This window comes from Myripristis murdjan, chromosome 18 (assembly GCF_902150065.1).
Source record: "Myripristis murdjan chromosome 18, fMyrMur1.1, whole genome shotgun sequence".
NCBI lineage: Eukaryota > Metazoa > Chordata > Actinopteri > Holocentriformes > Holocentridae > Myripristis > Myripristis murdjan.
This window is the reverse complement of record NC_043997.1, coordinates 21,833,411-21,853,246: the sequence shown is the minus strand read 5'-3', so window position 1 is coordinate 21,853,246 and position 19,836 is coordinate 21,833,411. Positions and strand designations below refer to the sequence as shown.

The 19,836-nt window shown below is 41.3% G+C and overlaps 1 protein-coding gene across 1 annotated transcript in view; it reads left to right on the top strand.

Annotated features, from left to right (window-relative positions):
- The window catches only part of focad (focadhesin), a 68,162-nt gene that overhangs the window by 39,132 nt on the left and 9,194 nt on the right, over positions 1–19,836 (top strand). Inside the window, exons 13-32 of the mRNA XM_030076322.1 lie at positions 357–458; positions 1,315–1,442; positions 3,723–3,849; positions 4,063–4,197; positions 5,543–5,593; positions 6,576–6,659; positions 7,078–7,213; positions 9,072–9,260; positions 10,153–10,274; positions 10,363–10,455; positions 10,747–10,835; positions 11,770–11,811; positions 13,541–13,649; positions 13,959–14,075; positions 15,843–16,081; positions 16,626–16,715; positions 17,233–17,380; positions 18,545–18,664; positions 19,236–19,358; positions 19,656–19,733. Coding sequence (XP_029932182.1) covers positions 357–458; positions 1,315–1,442; positions 3,723–3,849; positions 4,063–4,197; positions 5,543–5,593; positions 6,576–6,659; positions 7,078–7,213; positions 9,072–9,260; positions 10,153–10,274; positions 10,363–10,455; positions 10,747–10,835; positions 11,770–11,811; positions 13,541–13,649; positions 13,959–14,075; positions 15,843–16,081; positions 16,626–16,715; positions 17,233–17,380; positions 18,545–18,664; positions 19,236–19,358; positions 19,656–19,733 — 2,322 coding nt within the window. The remainder of the gene's footprint in view (positions 1–356; positions 459–1,314; positions 1,443–3,722; positions 3,850–4,062; positions 4,198–5,542; positions 5,594–6,575; positions 6,660–7,077; positions 7,214–9,071; positions 9,261–10,152; positions 10,275–10,362; positions 10,456–10,746; positions 10,836–11,769; positions 11,812–13,540; positions 13,650–13,958; positions 14,076–15,842; positions 16,082–16,625; positions 16,716–17,232; positions 17,381–18,544; positions 18,665–19,235; positions 19,359–19,655; positions 19,734–19,836) is intronic.

Sequence of the window (19,836 nt, the reverse complement as noted above, 5' to 3'; positions counted from 1 at the left end):
ATAGTAATACCACCAACATGCAGCCCATATTACCCATATCATGTTCAGATTACTCAGGAAAAGACACCACATGCTTTTTGTTTTGCTGCTCGCGTTCTATCTTTAGGCCTGCAGTAAATGTTAAAAGCGCAATGTCAATATGACTGATGAGGTCATGGTAATTGTCTTTGGAAGCATGACTCTGTATTCTTTGGTACTGTGTTTAAAAAGAAAAAGTAATGTAAAATCACACAATACTGTAATATAAAATCGCAATACATGCAGAATTATTGTGAATCATATTGGAAGATCCCTGCCGATTCCCATCCCTAGCTTTTCTTTAACATTAACATCCAGAATGTGTTTGGCTGTGCCAGCTATGTGTCCCCCAGGTGCTGCAGACTCTGCAGATGCTCGGTAGCGCCCCCAAGCTGAAAGCTGTGGCGATGCGCCTTATGACCACACTCTGGAAGAAACAGGTCAGTGAGTTTCCCTTCACTGTGTAGACAGGTTCACTTTAGCTGAGTGTGGTTTAGTGTCCGCCCTGATAAAACATAGATGTGAGGTGATAAAAGCATAAATAGAAAACCAGAGAAAGAAAAATGTGTCTGCGATTAAAAAATCCCAAGGGTCTTTAAAAAAACATTTTACCTTGGGGGAAAAAGACATTTCAATAATATCTGTCAGGAAAATGAGATCATTGTCGCAACACGCACTTATGTAGTAGGTAAGTATGTACGTAGTTATATAGCACTTTTTAAAACACACAGTTACAAAGTGCTCATAAACTTTCTTAAAAGGTAGAATTTATGGCAGAGTTGTTGCATTGAACTGCATTAGACTGTACAGGTGGACCTAAGAAAGTGGACCCTGTAGAGTGTGTGTGTGTGTGTGTGTGTATAGACCAGAGGAAATGACTGGCATGAAACACAAAGTGTTGATTGATTGGTAAATAAATATAATTACGTTATTCTGATTATTCACACTCACTTTCTACGAGTGTACCACGAGGCATGTAGCCATCAATAATGCCACAGTGCCACAATCTGTATAACGTGGTATTAACAGTCAAAATGAGATGTAACAAAACTGCTATCAAAATTATTTTTTATAAAAGTTTAAGTTGATATTGCAACACTTATTATTCCTGACAGTTCATTAGATCATAAAGGGTGCGAAAGATGAAAATTTTAATTATTGTAGTATCAGTCTGAATATTAGTGATTGATTCTTCATTTTTAAAGCTCCTGCAGACTCCCTGACAACCATTTGTGTGGACTGTAGCAGGTTTACATGCAGTGGCCCCTACTGACCTTGTTGATGCTCTCCCATAAGGACCGAGTTTACCCGGAGCTGCAGCGTCTGCTGGGCCAGCAGGACTGGAAGGTGGTTGTTGGGAGGGACGCCCAGTGGGAGCAGATCCTTGCCAGGGCTGCCTGCCTCCGGGACATCTGTAGAGAGAGGTCAGCCCATGACCCACTGCCAGGCACTTAGCTTTACACTGACTAGACTGGACTAGACTGGACGGGACTGGACGGGAGTTGATTTGAAGTGACATAATATAACATGGCTTGACTGAACTGTGACATGGCTTGGTATATCATGACATGAAGATGTCATTTGGCTGGACATGATATGATTCGGCATAACTCTATTAACTAACTTTATTTTCATGGACTTAAATTGATGATACAATGTGACTATAAGACATATGTGGTGGCCCAGCCCACCTCTGACGGTGGTTGATTTGATGACGAGGCGTCTTCAAAATGTTTTGAGTACATTCAGACCTGTATTTAGCACTGCCCACTTGTGAATTACTCACCCAGGACTGATGTTTATGCCAAGTTTGAAATACCGTAGAAATTTGATGGAACGCTATGCTATGACATTAGTTGAATGTTTACAGCTGTTGCCATGGCAAAGTGAACCACCTGCAAATACGGTGATTTGCCATGAACCAAAGGACAGTTTTACCCATTCAATTTATATTGTCTCATCACACATCCAAATTATTAATAAGATTAACAAGCAGACCTGTGTTTGTCTGAAGGTAAATCATTGTCTTGGATGTAAAAAACAAAAACGAACCAAGAGTTAACATTCCATTTTCAGGCTATGCTAATGTGACCTGACCCTTATTGGAGCCCTGTTTTACTAGCTAAGTGGTTAGCTGGACAGTTTATTTAGCGTAGCTTACTCTTACCCTAATGTGTAGCTGCTGACACCATTAGATCCACAATTTAAAAGTGACTGAAGAAAATTCTGGAAATTACAGTACCTATGGTTATTACAGTACCTGGGTGATGTTAGAGGGATGGATCTTTACCCTTTTGCATTGGGACTGGTATAGTATTTGTGCATATACACTATATTACCAAAAGTATTCGCTCACCCATTCAAATGATCAGAATCAGGTGTCCTAATCACTTGGCCTGGCCACAGGTGTATAAAATCAAGCACTCAGGCATGCAGACTGTGAAACAAGACATTTGTGAAAGAATGGGCCGCTCTCAGGAGCTCAGTGAATTCCAGCGTGGAACTGTCATAGGATGCCACCTGTGCAACAAATCCAGTCGTGAAATTTCCTCGCTCCTAAATATTCCACAGTCAACTGTCAGCTCTATTATAACAAAATGGAAGCGTTTGGGAACAACAGCAACTCAGCCACGAAGTGGTAGGCCACGTAAAGTGACGGAGAGGGGTCAGCGGATGCTGAAGCGCATAGTGCAAAGAGGTCGCCGACTTTCTGCACAGTCAATTGCTACAGAGCTACAAACTTCATGTGACCTTCAGATTAGCCCAAGTACAGTACGCAGAGAGCTTCATGGAATGGGTTTCCATGGCCGAGCAGCTGCAGCCAAGCCACACATCACCAAGTGCAATCAAAAGCGTCGGATGCAATGGTGTAAAGCACGCCGCCACTGGCCTCTAGAGCAGTGGAGACGCGTTCTCTGGAGTGATGAATCACGCTTTTCCATCTGGCAATCTGATGGACGAGTCTGGGTTTGGAGGTTGCCAGGAGAACGGTACATTTCAGACTGCATTGTGCCGACTGTGAAATTTGGTGGAGGAGGAATTATGGTGTGGGGTTGTTTTTCAGGAGCTGGGCTTGGCCCCTTAGTTCCAGTGAAAGGAACTTTGAATGCTTCAGGATACCAAAACATTTTGGACAATTCCATGCTCCCAACCTTGTGGGAACAGTTTGGAGCGGGCCCCTTCCTCTTCCAACATGACTGTGCACCAGTGCACAAAGCAAGGTCCATAAAGACATGGATGACAGAGTCTGGTGTGGATGAACTTGACTGGCCTGCACAGAGTCCTGACCTGAACCCGAGAGAACACCTTTGGGATGAATTAGAGCGGAGACTGAGAGCCAGGCCTTCTCGACCAACATCAGTGTGTGACCTCACCAATGCGCTTTTGGAAGAATGGTCAAAAATTCCTATAAACACTCTCCTCAACCTTGTGGACAGTCTTCCCAGAAGAGTTGAAGCTGTAATAGCTGCAAAAGGTGGACCGACATCATATTGAACTCTATGGGTTAGGAATGGGATGGCACTTCAGTTCATAGTATGAGTAAAGGCAGGTGAGCGAATACTTTTGGTAATATAGTGTATGTACCCAGGCTGCTGCGGTAAGGCCTTAGACTGGATATGTGGTATTCACTCTACCAGGTACCAGTTGAGCCACTGGGGTGCCTGTTGTATTAAAACTTGGTTGCTTTATCTGTTCCATCTCAGGCCTTACCAGCATGGAGGCGACATGTTGGCTGCCATCACACAGACTCTGAACCAGTGTTCCAAACCAGATCTGGCAACCCCCGCTGCTCTAGCCCTGCAGGGACTGCAGGAGCTCTGCCGGGCCGAGGTCAGCAACACACACACACAATCACCACCTATTGAGTCACTCCTTCAGAGTTACATGGCTAAGCTCTCTTTTTACAAGTCAGTCTTCGTCTCAGCCCTCACTTGTGGTCACAAGCTTTGGGTAGCATCTGAGAGCATCAAATCACTATCGTAGAGCCTGCTCACTCCCTGAATTGAAACATAGTTACTGAGATTTATGGGGCTTATTTTACAGGTGGTGGACATTGTCTCAACATGGAGGACCTTGGGGCCAAAGCTGAGCTGTGATTCCCGGCAACTGATGGTCAAAACCATAGCTGAGCTTCTGGCGCTGGTTCCCCAGCTGACCGTCAAGTCAGAGGACTATGAGGTACCTGTTCTTCTTTATGAAAGTCAGAGTCCAGAGATCAGAGAGGTTTTATGAGTGATATTAAGTGTTTGTTTCAGTTTGTGAATGTTCAGATGAAGCAGTAGAGGACAGGCTCTGTAAAACTCCTATACATGAAGTACAGTGCAGGAGGACAGGTTCTCTGATGTTTCTGTAAACAAGCATTAGATGGTCTGCAACAGAAAGAGCTTCTAGATAGAGTTTCTAGATAGCGGAGAGCTTCTGTTGCCAGTATTAAAGGACTATAGCAGTGATTTTGAATTTCTGGCCCATTTACTACAATTTTCTCACATTTACTCGCACAGCCATTTCACTCCACCCAATTTCAAATCACCAAAACACAGAAGAAATTATCCATGTGTCGATCTATAGTTGTGCAAAAGCACTGATATTTTAAAGTCATCAAAACACAACAGTGCTGCTGCTTGTAGGAAACTAATGTTGATGACTTTATTACGGTGATGGAATACTGGTTAGGAAAGTTGGAAGTCTATGAAAGTTCATTTTCATATCATAGTGGAATGAATGGAAACCAATGGCTGGATAAAAAGGAGGAAAAATGATATCAGGGTTCTAAAATATGACTGCTCACTTTGGGAAAAGATCAGCAGAAGTATGTACATCTTGTAGATATTACATATAACATGGAAAAATTATTGGTATGGCTCTTCAGTGGGTGGCAGTTGTGTATTCATCAAAGCTCTGTGTATTGTTGAAGACAAAGCCAAGATATCGGAAGCATTCCATCAAAGGAAAAAGAAAAATCCACCCTGAAATTCTGTTAAAAACAGCTACTGGCATTGTACCTTCCATTCTTGGGTACTGTTTGTAGATTGATGGTGCATATTTCTTATTCCTTTTGATAAGTGGCCAAAAGTAGATAATGTTACATTCACTTGGGGACATTTCCAAGACAAACACAATGGACTTTGATACCTTATAAATATAAGGTTTCTCATAATCAAAGAACAAGAGCTTCTTTCTAGAGCCACCATTTTGCACTGATATTCAATAAACATATAGTGAGAAATGCATTATTGAGCTGCCATATATCAGTTTCTCCACTATCAGTAACCTCAATGGACAAGCTGCTTTTAAAACAAAACTTTAAGAAAGGGGACATAGCTAGTTTGGAGAAAGAACTGTTATTATCCCAAAACTTTAATTACTTCAGTGAGTAACTTATCAATATTAAAGCCAGTCACTGACTTTTTTGATATCTTGTAGCATTTCTTGTTGCCACTCCCTTGATTTATTTACATCTGGATTTGTGAAAAGTAAAATGTTTTTGCTGCTGTAAAATTCTCTATATATGTGTTTTCCACAGAAACTGAAGGAGGAGGTGGTCAGCTTTCTTTGGAATTATGCTCTAAGCAAGGTCTGTGTCGACATCACATTGGCTGTTGTACTGTACAGTGTGTGTGTGTGTGTGTGTGTGTGTGTGTGTGTGTGTGTGTGTGTGTCTGTTTGTGTGGGTGGGTGTAATTCTTGACCATTATTTGTCAGGTTTTTCCAGTGGAGGTCACCAAATACCATGGAACTTAATTATTTAACCCTCCTATTATGTTTGGGGTCAATTTGACCCCAGCCAATATTTAACGTCTCTAAATAAATGATTAACATAATTTTTCTGCTTCATATTTAATGAGTTTTCCTAATGTAATGGGCACTACCGGGTAAACATGAAATTCACATGATGATATGTTTTCAATGTCCTGTATACACTTTGTAACGCATCAGTTATAAATAACAAAAATCTGTACTTAGAAATAATATAAAGCCATTAAAATATCAAAAAGATATTTCTTTCCTCTGTTAGGTCAATCAGTGAAATTTTATGGTGATTTTCATATTTGCATATTTTTCCATAGTCGTGTAATAGGAATACTAGATGTATAAGTGGGGGTGGGGGGAGTTATGTTTTATTTAAAGGGCTATTTAGGTAGTCAACAAAGAAACATAAAGTACCTGACACATAAACTTTGGTAACAATGTTAGTTATAATAATTTTGTGGAGGTTTAAACTGCTGGGGTCAAATTGACCCCAAACATAAAAGATGTTAGTAAATTTGAACATAACAGGAGGGTTAAAAAAGACCCATTTCACTTCAGAACAACATCAGTCAAAAGACATCTTTTTGATTCAGTAATTAATATTATTAAATTGATAATTAATCGCACTTTATTACATCATAGTCTATTTTAAAGCTCAGTATGTAAAGGCTAATATTCTCTGAAAAACAAAATAAGTACAAAAAAACTATATCTCCTACATAATATTATCATGTTGGTGTGTGTGTGTGTGTGTGTGTGTGTGTGTGTGTGTGTGTGTGTGTGTGTGTGTGTGTGTATTCTACCAGGATCCAGAGGTGGCCAGCTGTGGCTACAGGGCTTTGGCAGATTTTCCTGAAGTGGTCCACAAATTACCTCACCTGCCGGAGGCGGTAAAAAAATCTCGACTCTCTCTCATAATAATGTCTGTTTTACACCTTTACACTCTGCCAGGTTGAATAGTTTTTTGATGAGCTGGCTTCCCATGCAAATATTTCAGTGCAAAGTCTGATGCAATTGAACTGCGTAAGCTATAATGGTAATGGCAAGCTCCAGTGCAATTTCCCTAGTTTTGCAAAAAAAAAAAAAAAAAAAAGTTTTTACCAGGATCTTTCAAAACTCTAAAAAATGTTTAGAACACATTAATTAAATTTAAGTACTTGAAAGCATTAAAATGTCTTAAAGTAACCCCCAGCAGTCTGTTACCCTTCTTTGGATAAAGAGATGGTGCATCTGCAGTCATGATGACCTGTTTAAATCACTAGTTCCACTACTGGATCTGTAAAATCTGTTGTTGCTGCTGTGTCCCAGGCCAGACCAGCCATGAAGCCTCCTGAATACGAGGAGGGCGAGGAAGGGAAAGAGGCAGAGGACGAGAAGGACATGTCCATCCCAGGTTCATCTTATGTGAAACTCATGGGTCTCACTGCCTTCCCCATCCTGCCAGGTAGATCACCTGCCACCTCTGTTAACTTTTAATGAGTTAAAGCAAAACTGAATTTTGGTAGCGTGCTGGGTTGCGTAGTTCCCTGGGTGTTTTACGAGTCCACATGGTGATGAAATATCCTCATTAGTTGCTCTTAGCTCCCCTGGACTGCTATTCCATAATGCCTATCACTTCCAAAGTGTGGCAAAATAGCTCCCAAAATAATACTAGAGCATAACCAAATGCCAGCAAAGCATATTATACCAATACTGGAAACTTACTGGTAGCCAGAGCTGCCCCTGGCCAAACTGGGGCCCTAAGCAAATTTTGTTATGAGGCCCCCGTAGTGTACACTCCTGTCTGCTAAGTGTACAACAGGTACACATTTGTGCATAAGAAAATGCCATTTAACATAACAATCTTTGTTAATAAGAGCACACAAGATCTGAAATAACAAATAAATTAGGTCATCAATTAATAATAGCAAACAAAAATTTCAACAGCAGATGTTATCTGAAGTGTATGCACAGCAGGTTACTACAAGCTGTAGTTATGTTTAAAAATTAAGTGACCTCTAGTGGTTGCGTCAAGAACAATGTGGTGTCATTAAGTGAGCAAAAACTCCTACACTGAGAAGCTGATGTGGTGCTGAATGGGTAAACCAGTGTGACTTCCATGCAGGTGACCCGCGTTTGAATCCAGGCTCAGTAGTGTTTAATTTTTTGGTAACTAATGTTAAGCAGCTAATACTCACTAGTCATACTTACGCAAGCATCAGTTTTTTAAACTGTTAAACTGTTAATATCGCTTTTTTCTTAACCCTAACTCTAATCCCAACATTTTCCTCACCTTAAACAAGTATTTTTAGTGGCTAGCTGACTAGCCACTAAACGTCTCATTTTTTGTTTTTTTCCCTATTTGAACTGGAAAGTAGATCCGGCAACTTCTACATAGTAGCCTTGCGCCACGAAGAAATATAGTACTTTCACAAATACAGTAATTGTAATTGCACAAAAAAGACTGGTACTGGGATTTGATGTTTTTCATATTGGTATAGTCCACTTTGTTCACATTCCTTAATGTGCTCAAAGTGTTATTTTGGACCCTGTTTTGGACTGTGCTATAGAAGTGAATGGAGAAACACAAATACAGTATTGTGGATTAGCAGTCCAGGGCAGCATGAAGCAACTAATGAGGATATTTCACCACCATGTGGACTCATATAACCATGCAACCCAACACGCAACCAAAAGTCAGTTCTGCTTTGAAGGATTTTTGGTATGTGAACATTCAGTTTATCCTGGTGTTTTCTCTTTGCAAGTGCTGTAGGCAAAATTAAAATTCCACTTTGCGTGCCCACGTCAAACTTTTATTTATATATTACATTTCATGGCCAGGCAACTGAATGTGCTTTACATAAAAAATAATAACAACAGTAACGACAATAATAACAAATAGATATATTAAAGATCCAGAGGCAGCTGATCAGCTAGGGTGCCAACAAACTGATCATTCATGAATAATAATTATCAGTAATTATAATCATTCATTAGGCCTATATGTCCTTGTGGGAATAGGCACCGTATATGTAGCTCTGTGCCACTTAATTCTAAAATAGAAAAACAGCGGCAATAATCACTTCTTTTAACAATGGCCTCCATTTTATTATGTCTGTTGCATTTCTGATCACATCGTGCAATGACGGACAGCTGCCAAATGAGACAGAGCTACATCACTGCTGTAAGGTGAAAATTTCAACCACTGGATGGCAGCAAAATCTAGATCTGCTGCCTGGGTTTCATGCCCCTTTAAATCAAGTCTTGTGTGATTTTCTAACTCCTCCTCACAGTATCTGGTCTTGTAACCCTTTTCTTCTCAGCTTATGAGCTCTTCTTGACCTCACTGGTGAGGCAGGAGATGAGCCAAATGCCGCGGGGTGTGTATTTCTCTGCCCTGAGGGGGGGCAGCCTGCGTTCAGACCAGGGTAAAACAGTGGCAGGGATCCCGTCGTTCATGCTGAAGACCTACGAGAAGAACAAGCAACCGGGGCTGAAGCCTGGACTCGCAGGTGACTGACGAGCACTGTCTTCTCCTTCCTAGAAATGTAATTCAATTTGTTTGTCAAAGACATTTAGAGAGCCGTCCTCCACTGGTCTGAATCAGGTTACATGGTTCTATTTTTTAAGGATTGGTTGCGTTTTACCTGCTAAAATTTCAAACAAACCATAGTCCAGCAACACACACCACCTTACGAGCATTAGTGGAAAAGTATATGAGAAAAGATTCATCCTTTTTTTTAAAGATTTTTTTTGGCATCATTTATTTATTTGATAGTGGCAGTTGAGAGACACAGGATGAATTGATTGTCTGTGATTAAAGCGTGGAGCTACTCTGAGTGTGCAGTATATTTCGACTTTTTAGATTATTTTCTCAGGCCAGCCTCTTTTGTAACTGAAGACCTGCACAGAGAGCCTAAGCTGCACAAGAAAATAGTTCCACTGATGATAGTTATTTATTCATTTTTGTTAAAGTGGTCAACATTTTTATGCCATTTCAGGGTATAGAAATCCTGCTAAACATCATCAAATTCAAATGTAATGTGTTTAGCAATTTCAATGGATTTTTCAGAATGTTAGCTGGGGGGAAGTCCACCTCAATGGCAGGAGGCTAACAGTTAGCATCTGGAGCATCCAGTCAGTATCCAACACTCAGTAACAATGAGGGGAAGATAGCACCACTACTGTCCTACAGAACAGCTAGGGGGGGAGTGAAGTAATATCACATTTTTCTAAATGGGTGAACTATCCCTTTAATTCATTTGCAGGGGAGTTAGTCATTATCTATCTGACATATTGTTCAGGTTAACTGAGCTCAGTCTTGCCAAACTACAAATCACAGTATGTTGGAGTAGAAACTACAGGATGTGACAGTGACTGTGTGTGTGTGTGTGTGTGTTGCAGCTGGACTTCTGCTGTGTTACGAGCTTCCCATCCAGACGGATCGCGACAGCAAGCCAATCAGCCGCTTTCTGGTCAGCCGCAGCCGCAGCTACCAGCAGACCCTGACCGCCCTCATTCATGAGGTAGGCTCTGTGTTGACCTCCTGGCTGTCACAGCCCTCCGTCTGCCTGCTTCCCAAACTCAGCAGCTCTTGTTCTCTCTACTGTCCAGGTGAACATCCAGCCGTCCGAGTGGCACCGCGCCCTCCTCCTGCCCCAGGCCTGGCGGGGGTTCATGAGTCGAGCTTTCCATGCCGTCTTGCAGGTGTGTGTTTCTGTGTGGGTCAGACCAGTATGTCACTTTATTCATATAGGAGACCAATACTGGCAGTTAGTAAAAATCAGCAAGCCATCAGTCAGTGTTATGCACCTCTGATATGAGCCAGTTTGATTGATTAAATATTTGTTTTAAACATTTGTAAAATAGCAGTATTGCCCCTCAGAAACCTCTATCAGAATGTCTTCATTTGAGTTTGACAGGATGATATTTTTGGTTGTTATGATTATGTGTTGTTGTGGTGTTTGGTTTTGTGGCTGACTGTGTTTGTGTCTTCAGGGACGGCGTGCAGATCTGGAGATGCAGCAGAAGCAAGGCAAAGAAAACCCTGAGGATTTGCAGTACAAACAGCACTGTGCCTGGCTGTGGTGAGGATATATGTGTGCACACACACACACACGCGCACATGCACACACAAACACACACACACACACACACACACACACACAGATGTAGGCATGTGTGTACATGCTCACATCTGCGTCCTGGAAAACCTGGAATTTTATAGAACATTTATAGTTTTCCAGTCATGTAAAACACCTGGAAAGTGTGAAAAACAATAAAGTATATTGGAGATATTAGTGAACTCCTAGACAAAATTCTAAAGACTGGCAGAGATTACATATTTAAAGACTTTCCGTTGGTTGGTTGGTTGGTTGGTTGGTTTATTTAACCATCTGAGCAAAAGTTCCTACATTTCATTTCAGAAATATTTAATCTGCTAATATGATCTATGAAAATGCATTTTTCATGGAACACAGTCTTATCTAAAAAAAAATAAATAAATAAATAAATAGTCTTCAATGATTATCTAAACGCTGTCTCAGACACTTTGTTTTCATATTCCAAGATTTTGAATATTGGCTCAAAATATCAGCCGCCTGCAGCTTCAGCACAAAGTATTGGTACCACCCTTCAAAATCCCATATTGGTCAAACCCTAACACACTCACACACTCACACACACACACACACACACACACACAATAGTGGAAACACAGCAGGTCACACATCTTACTAGGGGCAACCATCTGCCGTGGCAACAAGGTGACTGATGCACCAGCCTGAGATGAAAAGAGCGTGTGTTGTGTGTGTGTGTGTGTGTGTGTGTGTGTGTGTGTGTGTGTGTGCGTGTGTGTCTGAGTGCACACCGGTGATCATACATCATTGCATGAGGAGATGAAAGGCTCCCTCCTTTCATCCAGTGATGAATTCTATATCACTGTTTCTCTCTCTCTTTCCCTCTTCCTTTCATCTTCTCTCTTCCTCTGCTCTCCTCTTCCCTCCATCTCTTCCCTCTCAGGGCCAGAGACCAGCTGACAGACACCATCAAAGCTGCTACAAAGTGAGTCTCTGGCTACGTTGGCTTCTCTATATATATGAGATTCCTGACATTTCCAGTATTGCACATGTTGTACCGTAATGTGCCCTGTTATGATTCAACACGGGACAGTTAAAGACCAGCGGGACAGTTTAAGACCAGTGTCTGATGTGCAAAGGAGATAGAAACAGAAGAAAACTCCAGCAGTTTGGGAACAAAAATGATCAAATATACAACAAAACTATGCTTGGTTCAAGTGGAGAGATGAGACAAAATTGACTTCATTTCTTTGTGTTTTAGATTAATTTTGTGGTAATTTTATGTTCATTGTCATGTCATTAAATTTTAAATTAGATTTTTTTCCTGCTAATTTGCTCATGCTCTATTTGATCGGAGCAGATAAAAAAAAAAAGGCAGAGCAGTAGCAAGAAATACCACGGCATTAGCAAAATAACCCTGAAGAAGTAAGTTAAAAAAAAATTAAACATTTACAGTCATTAAAATTCTAAACATCAGATCAGTGATGCTGATTCAGTGTCACATTTCTTGGGTTTGCTTGAACCTAACAGTCACAAGTATTTAATGGCATCTTGCTTCCACAGTTCCAAGTATTTCCGGGTGAAACAGGATTTTCCGCCATGCAGTCATGACATTTTTTTAAACCAGTTTTCAATTTGACTGCTCAGATAAGCTAACATAATCAATAGATGAACCACGGTGGTAGTGCGTTCAGACCAAACGCAAAGTGATTCTCCGCATCGTGGACTCGCGCCAATATAACCACGAATTTTTCACTTGTGTTGAAAACTCAAATGAACAGCAGTCAGTATGACTTTCTGCAAGAAATTATCTTTTTTGTTTTTTGTTTTTTTTACTGTGCATCGCTGAAAATGATGAGAAGATGGTGAAGAAGATACAAATTTCTATGTGCTTAGATGAATGAAATACAAGAGGAAATTTTCTGAAACTGACATAATTATACAACCATGGATTTGCTGACAGCTTATAATTCTGTCTGCATTATAAATATTGGGACCATGCAACAGTGACAGTAATAGTCCAGTAACTGGAAAATAATTTTAGCGTAGTGATCATTTTATAGCATTTAGCCCCATTAACTGCTATATAATCTACTCTGTTTAGCAAGAGCTCAGCACTGCCCCTGATGGACAAAAGACTGTACTGCACTGTTTTCTGTCCTAGAGCAACCTGTGGATGTGGGCTTTGGTACAACTCTGAGGGAAACACTGAATTACCTTTTTAATTTAATTTAATTTAGTTTAATTTAATTTAATTTTCCTGCTGGCAGGGGAGCCCTAAGAATATCTGTGCCACTCAGTCCGCCTCTCCCTCTGTCCGGCTATATTTCCTTTTACTTTTTTTACTTTCTCCAGTGCAGGCTATCTCAAAACCTCTTTGTTGGACTGATGTAAAATGGTTTGCACATTCATACTACCTAGAGCATGCATCCTGTGAAGTTTGCTGACCTTATGACCTTTACTCTAGAACCACCATCGGGCCAAACATTTGATCTTGGATCTACATTAAGCACCCTCTGCTCAAGTACTTCTGCATAGAAGGCTGGTGGGGCCCCAGCAGTAAAACTCATGGTTGCTTTTTTAAGGAAACTGGAAAAATATCACCCAAAAAAATCTTTAGCAGTTTCAGTCCAAAAGTAACAACATTGGCCTTTCAGACACCTGTACTGGTTAGTTGCCAGGCTGGTTATAACGATTTTGTGTGTTGTGTTCAGGGACAGTCCAGTGGTTCAGGGAAACTCCATTCTTGCTCTGAGTGGCCTGGCTGCCGTCCTCGCCAAATATGAGAGCAACCTGCCTGCCGATACTGATGGCAGCCTGGGGGTAAGAGCTGTTGGGTTATTTATTGTACTGATGTTGTCATGGGAAAATCTCATGACTCTGACTTTGGGGATGTTCATGTTTTAATTTTAGGAGTGGCTTGGGGAAAAATATACAATTCTTATGTGGCAGAAACTGTTTCAAACCCCTGTAGGATAAACTCACAGGATGTTTTTTTTCCCACAGTTTGACATGTCTGATATACCTGACAGCTGTCATGTTTTGCTTGACGATACATTGCAGTCCCTGTAAATGTTCAGGGTGGCTGTAGATCCTTATAAATTGATAATTTCAGTTCTTACTGACTTGCAGGCTGGACCAGAGTTTGTGCCCACAGCCAGCTGGTTGGCCATGGTGCTGGACACTCTGCTGGGCATCATCAGCAGCAGCTACAAGGCCAGAGGACAAGTCTTCCCATGGTTCCCACATGTAAGCTTCATCTGTCTTTTGCTCTCTGTTTCATGGTGTCTTTGTGTCTCTCTGTCACTTAATCAGCTTTATTTCAAAAATGCCATTCTCAGCACAGAGTGGCCAAGCGTATGAGACATGAACAGCCTGCACACCCTGTCAGAATTTCTTCCCATGAATGCATTTTACATGTAAATTCCTTTTTACAAATATTATTTTTCCACTTTTACATTAGAATTGCTTTTACACCGCTTTTACATTTGCATTGCTTCTGCTTTGGCAAAACCACAATCTGTGAGAAGATTGGATTTAATTGTACATGTCTGTAACCTTTCCTCACAAATATGAACAGGGGGAAAAGTTAAAAAGGGTACAAAACCAGTGCCAGTGACTATATAGCTGTGGATATTCAATATTTTGTGCTGATACACATACATAAAAACATACACATACATATACACATTTCATTCCAATAAAAAAACTGCACAAATGGTATAGAGAGGGAAAGTGTCATCTAATGCCATCTGCTGGTTGTGTTAAAAGAAGAAAAAGACTCCAAAAGGGGATTTTTAATCATTGATTATGACTTAAAAACAGCTTGAAATTTCAAGTATCTGTTTTTTTGCAGCACTTACGCACATCTGCTATGAATGACATGAAACAGCATATTCTTTTTGCAAAGGCATAACAGGAAACAGATACTTGTGCAAAAGAACTACAACCACAGCCTTGTTGCTGCACTGAAATGTATAACTGAGTCACATCTTGAAAATGCAAGAGAGCAGTGAAGGCGGTGTAGTGCTGTGTGCTTGATTGCTCACATGCATCTGATGTAGATAACTGGAAATACACATTTCTGAGGGACCAAAGGGAAAGCCAGCTAGTGAACATAGGCATTTTTGCTTATTGGAAATAGTAAATGCCATGGCCTCTGGAGCTAAGTGCACTAGAGTTATTAGGAGTAGACTGTGGCTGTGACATCAGAGATGCAACAGACTTTGTTGTCTGTTTGGAAAGATCTCAATAAAAACTATAGTGTTGTCTTTTGCTGCCAGATAATCTACAACAACAAAATAGCAATCTGTTTAAGGGGAAGTACAGTTGTAATCGCACCTCATGTTGTATAATATGAAATGTACAAACCATCCACTTTCATTTAGTTCAGTTTAAAACACGAACAGCAGGGGGTGACATCACCACTGTCCCTCCCTATTGTTCTTAGCAGGGCTCTCTATAAGCCTGTGGCGTCAAGTCCTGTGCTTTTGAAGTGTCCTCAGGTTTTCGTTCTAACCAAACTCTATTGGAATTTCGCAGACATCCATGTTTCTCACTGAAATTCAAGGAGGCTATGATTGTAATCTACCTGCTGGACATGTCCAACCCACACCTTTGAATAGAACGCTGCATTTGTATTTCCTCTCTGGGTGAAGATGTGTCAATGAATTAAATGAGCAGCCATCATGTTGAAAAACAGCAGACTGCAGCACTGTTTAATGGGTCCTACTAAACACCCAACAATTATCAGAAAGTACCCAAACGTGTTGTTACCCCATTGTACCCCAAAGTTACACAGTGGTTTCCCAGAAGTGCCCCAAAGTGCTCAGTTACCCAGTTGTACCCCAAAGTACCCAAAAGTGCTCAGAGACCCAAAAGTACACCAAGGTGCTCCAATAGTTACCCAAAAGTGGCCATTTTGCGGTACTTTGGTGTACTTTTAGTGACGGGTAGGACCCCTGCTGAGTAGCATGCTGTGTCACATATATTTTACAAACTACTCTTCCTCATCAGCGCTCCTATTCAGGGGAGAACACAGCCAGTGCTATCGCTCGTTCCTGTGCCAGCCTGGCGTTGTCCTTGCTGGTGCCTGTGCTGGTGGTCTGGCAGCGGGACGGTGTATCCCAAGTTCTGTCCACACTGAAGGCAGGCTTGCCCGGCTCAGCCAGTGCTGACGACTCCCAGGCCGTCCAGTTCCACTCGGGCCTCGCCCTCGGCATGGTGCTGTCCAGCCTGCATCACCAGCGCCTCAGGTAGGGTGTGTGCATTTTGCAGAATAAAAGACATCATGTAGAAGCAAGTCAAAGAATGTAATTGTGGATTTTTGGAGTCTTGTAGGTAGACTGCTGTATCAAGGCTAGTTGGTGTACATGTCAACTTCGCTGCTTATGTCTCAGTCTTAACAATCAAATTCATGTAAGCAAAGCAAAGTACAGACATGTGACAAATTAAAAGAACAACCCATATGGCCCTCACAGTCACAACCAGTCACAACAGTCTCAAAACCAGTTAAACTCAGATTTTTGACTGATATGTTCAACAGTGCTCTCCACCAAACGATGGAATATGTTTTGGAAGAATGGAGCTCAATTCCTCCAGTACAGATCTAGAGACTTGGACAATCTGTGCCAAGCAGCATTAAAGCTGTTCTAGCGGTCCATGGTGGCACAATGGCTTGTTATGACACATGATGTTGTTTTTTCTTTAACTTGTCACCTGTCTGTAGTGACGTACTATGGACAGGACTTTACTGAAGGTACACTTGTTTTTCCTTGTCCCTGTGCCTCTGTCATCCAGTGACGTCTCTGTTCAGAAGGACAGTGACCTGCTGCTCAGTTATCTGGACGCCTTGGAAAGTTGCTCCTTTAACCCCAACTTGGAATACAAGTCAGTGCTGTGTGTTTGCGTCTTGACATTTGTGTAGATCTGTTTATGTCTTTAAAAAAACAAAACAAAAAAAAAAAAACAAATGGAACAAGTTCTCTGTAGTTTAAAGTTTATTTAAAGCCCTTAACTAGATTTACAGTCTCAAAGGGCTTTACAGGCCCACAGTTCATGGAGTTGCTACTGGAGTTTACAAGGGAAACTCTTTAGTAATAACACTGTCTTTAAATTATTTACCTTTCTGTTGCAATATGTATAATCTGTACCTATGATATTGGCCAACATATACACATGGAGCAGATGTGAATAGTAGGTCCTCATGTCCACTGTCAGATTTTATTTGAGCTATCCTATTAGTGACATTGAAACATTGCTAGGGACGATGAAGAACTAACCTACTAAAGTCTCCTAGTGGTGACAGCTGAACATTGTCAGCGACAGGGTCCAGCAAGCACAGCCTTGGCTGTTTTAGTGTGGAGTTTTGCCATTGCTTACCCCAGTCTTCTTTCCTCTCTCTCAGTACTGGTTGTGTGTTGGGCTTGGGTCTGGTGCTGGCAGCGCTCTGCAGTAGTGGCAATGTGGAATACCGGGTCCAAATCACCCAAACCCTGGACAAACTGCTCGCCAACTTGCAGGACAGCAGTGGCCATGGACGCATGCTGCTGGAGGTACAAACCAACTCAACTAACAATCATTGACTGCACTCAGAAAAAGCAGATGATGAGAAAAAAGAGAGAGAGAGAAAAAAGAAAAAGCAGGGTTCTTTGAGGATTTTGTTTGTCAAGTCTGTGGTTTTATATCAAAATGTCTTGAATTTGATTTTCTGTAGTTTCTATAGGTCTGTTATGTCCTTCAGTACTGTTGAATGCAGCCTCTAGTCAGTTCAGTTTTAGAAACCTGCTGTGTTTCTCTTGATAACCATTTTGTTTACTGCAGTGGATATACCTACGCTGCTGTAACCAGCTGTCAGTCTAATGTTCCTTCTTACTCTCGTGAATGAGACTCCTAGACACTCTAACTCTGTAACAGAACTGCAATACCTGAGTTAAAATACACATGTATAAACATAAAATTACTAACCTGAGTTACCTTAGCAATCCATCGCTAGTCCCATAAGAAATGGCCATCATTTATTATTAGAACTTGACCACAAGTTACAAGTTTCATTTGTGAGGTGTTTTCGGTAGTTCGTTATATCTTATGGAGTACAGTTGCTCACATCTTTGACTTGTCAGAAATAAGCAATTCTTTTCACCCTCTCCCAGTGTTTCATTTTATTTTCTTCTGTCTGAATTCAGTATATGCTCATATGCCTGTAGAGTGACAGTGTCTTATCAGCCCTGACACACTATGCATCAATTGAGACCATTCTACAAGCAGCAATCATTTGCCCAGTGCCCTTTCACTGCCGTTCAGCTGAGCATGACAGGTCACGCTTGCCCAGGAGAAATCTCTGCCTGCAGCAACTGAAGCGACGTTGCTGTCAGCATAAATGCACACGCTTGTCATCCTTGTTGGTTATTGTCACCCACCCTAAAACACTTGGACACAGTAAATGCAACATCTTGGATTTGAGTCCAGTGCATGGCCTTCGTTGGTGTGTTCGTTGTATGTGGCACAGCGGAATTTTCCCACTGAAAACTTTACTGTGTCTGAATCATCACAGACGTTCAAGCATCATATCTGGAGAAATCCATCACAGAAGAGATTCCAGTTATTTGGACATGTTTTCATTACAAAATAACTCCTGGAATGCGTCACATTTCACAGACTGATGATATGTAACAGCTTAAGGGTATTTAAAGGTGAATTTTTTTTTTCCATTTCTGAAGGTCTTGGCATACTCCGTGGCATGTGTGGGCGTGTCAGCCTTCAGCGGAGGCCTTATTGACGCCAGCAAGGCTGATGAGATCATGAACACTCTGCGCACCTTGACCGAGGAAAGTCAGCAGGTCAGCAGAGAGATGTGCTGTGCTTGGCGGAGGGAGAGGGAGATGTTTGGTTTGGATTGAAGCTGCTGATAGCAGATAGTTTGTGCCATTTTTCAATATATTGTTTCAAACATCTTCATGCCCAAAGCGTCCTCACAAGCATTCAGTGATATCCTCCAGAATGTTTTTTTTTTTTTTTTTCTTGTCAGGGGTAAAGGACTCTTAAACAGCATGTATAACTGGATGCAAAAACTTTCCATTGACAGGAGACCATAATATTTTTGCCTGGACCTTGTTACATGTTATCACTTTTTCTCTTGTCTCTTCACTTGTCTTAAAAGCTAAATGACAGTTTTCCATTGTAAGCCATTCTAATGAGATTCTTTAACATTCAGCAGCTGCGTAAGAGTATTATTGGCCTTATTTACTGTATATCAGTCTAATTCATGTTTTAAATGCAGTGTATATGCTTGTTTTTGTTATGACTATTGGTTGCACACAAACGTGTGTGTGTGTGTGTGTGTGTGTGTGTGTGTGTGTGTGTGTGTGTGTGTGTGTGTGTGTGTGTGTATGTGTATGTGTGTGTCTCTAGACCCCAGGCTTCTCACTGGCTCTAGGCTTGGTGGTCCATGGTCTGTCAGCCTGTGGTCACGGCAAAGCAGAGGATATCCACCCTCGTCTTCTGGCTGCTTGGATCAAGATCCTCCTGGCTGAGGTACTGCCACAAAATAGTTCCAGTGTAAAACTGCTGTGGGTGCAGTTTTTTTATGTTAAAAGCCAGCTGTTTTTTTTTATTATCTGTCTTTATTAAAGCGGGGTTGCAGCCGAGAAGAGCCCCAGTGGGTTCATAGCTGACACAGATGAGCAAATCTGTCACCCCATTAGCATAAACCTTCTGGATGATTAAACTTACCAGTGTGTTTTAGCTCGAATGTTGGTGATGAAGCCTGGTTGTGTGTGTGTTTGCAGCCTATGCTGAGTGATCAGTAGCTGACTTTGCTTTCCCTGTCAGGGTTGTCCCACTATGCAGCGTCTGGCTGCCGTCAACGGCTTGGTGGCCTTGGTGGGATCTGAGAGTTACCTGGCCCAGGTAAGATGTTCAGAGGTCAGATTGAAAACTTCAGCTTTACTCATTTTAAATGCTTAGAAAAGCTCCACCTGTATTCCATATATTAAATAATTCATTTATATTT